General features: G+C 44.3%; 1 protein-coding gene across 1 annotated transcript; it reads left to right on the forward strand.

Annotated features, from left to right (window-relative positions):
• On the forward strand, positions 1-942 carry LOC124958910 (olfactory receptor 5B3-like). The gene has a single exon (XM_047517496.1). It carries the CDS (start codon positions 4-6, stop codon positions 940-942), a length of 939 nt encoding a protein of 312 aa, XP_047373452.1. The 5' UTR covers positions 1-3.
• The last annotated feature ends 294 nt before the right edge of the window (positions 943-1,236 follow it).

Genomic DNA, 1,236 nt, shown 5'->3' on the forward strand with positions numbered 1-1,236 from the left:
CAGATGGAGAACAGGACAGAAATCACAGAGTTCATCCTCCTAGGACTAACCAATGCCCCAGAAATACAAGCTCCCCTCTTTATCTTGATCATGCTTATCTATTTCATTAATGTTGTTGGAAACCTCGGGATGATTGTTTTGATTCTCACTGATTCTCGTCTCCACACTCCCATGTATGTTTTCCTCAGCAATTTGTCTCTGGTAGACGTTGGATACTCCTCAGCTGTCACTCCCACGGTCATGGCCGGGCTCCTTCTTGGACACAAGGTCATCTCCTACAGTGATTGTGCTGCTCAGATGTTCTTCTTTGCAGCCTTTGCCAGCGTGGAGAATTTCCTCTTGGCATCCATGGCTTATGACCGTTTTGCAGCTGTGTGCAAACCCCTCCATTACTCCACCACCATGACCACAAGTGTGTGTGCCTGTGTGGTCATAGGCTGCCATGTCTGTGGTCTCCTGAATGCCTCCATCCACGTGGGGGAGACGTTCAGTCTCTCCTACTGTGAGTCCAACGTGGTCCATCACTTCTTCTGTGATGTTCCGGCAGTCATGTCTCTGTCTTGCTCTGATAGACATGTCAATGAGCTGGTTCTTGTTTATGTAGCCAGCTTCAATGTCTTTTTTGCCCTCCTAGTTATTTTGGTGTCCTACCTATTCATATTTGTCACCATTCTAAAGATGCGCTCAGCTGCAGGATACCAGAAGGCTCTGTCCACTTGTGCCTCCCACTTCATTGCTGTCTCCATTTTCTATGGGACAGTTATCTACATGTACTTACAGCCCAGCTCCAGCCACTCCATGGACACAGACAAGATCGCCTCTGTCTTTTACACTATGGTCATCCCCATGCTGAACCCCTTGGTCTACAGCCTCAGGAACAAGGAGGTCAAGAGTGCATTCAAAAAGGTAGTTTTAGAGGGAAAATTCTTTCTAAGATTTTGATGTTGAAATTGTAGGACACACAGTAACTTAATTTCAGGCTTCTCAGGTCTTCTCCATATGCTGAATCACATATTAAGGTGCCTATGGAATCAAGTTCCTGAAGTAAACAGTTACCTCCTCAAAAGTCAGTTTGTTGTGTAGAAAGAAGGAAACATATTCAGAAATATAATATCTAACAGTGGTGAGATGAATCACAAGTTATTTTGCTTCTGGCTTATCAAAAAATGTTATTAAGGATATTTGAATAATTCACTTGATCTATATGCACTCTCTCTGCCACACACCAGTAGAAGC

The sequence above is a fragment of the Sciurus carolinensis genome, chromosome 11, assembly GCF_902686445.1.
Source record: "Sciurus carolinensis chromosome 11, mSciCar1.2, whole genome shotgun sequence".
In the NCBI taxonomy this organism is placed as follows: Eukaryota; Metazoa; Chordata; class Mammalia; order Rodentia; family Sciuridae; genus Sciurus; species Sciurus carolinensis.

Excerpts from the sequence above, each read along its gene's own strand:
- LOC124958910 (XM_047517496.1), top strand. The coding sequence starts at position 4 with ATGGAGAACAGGACAGAAATCACAGAGTTCATCCTCCTAGGACTAACC.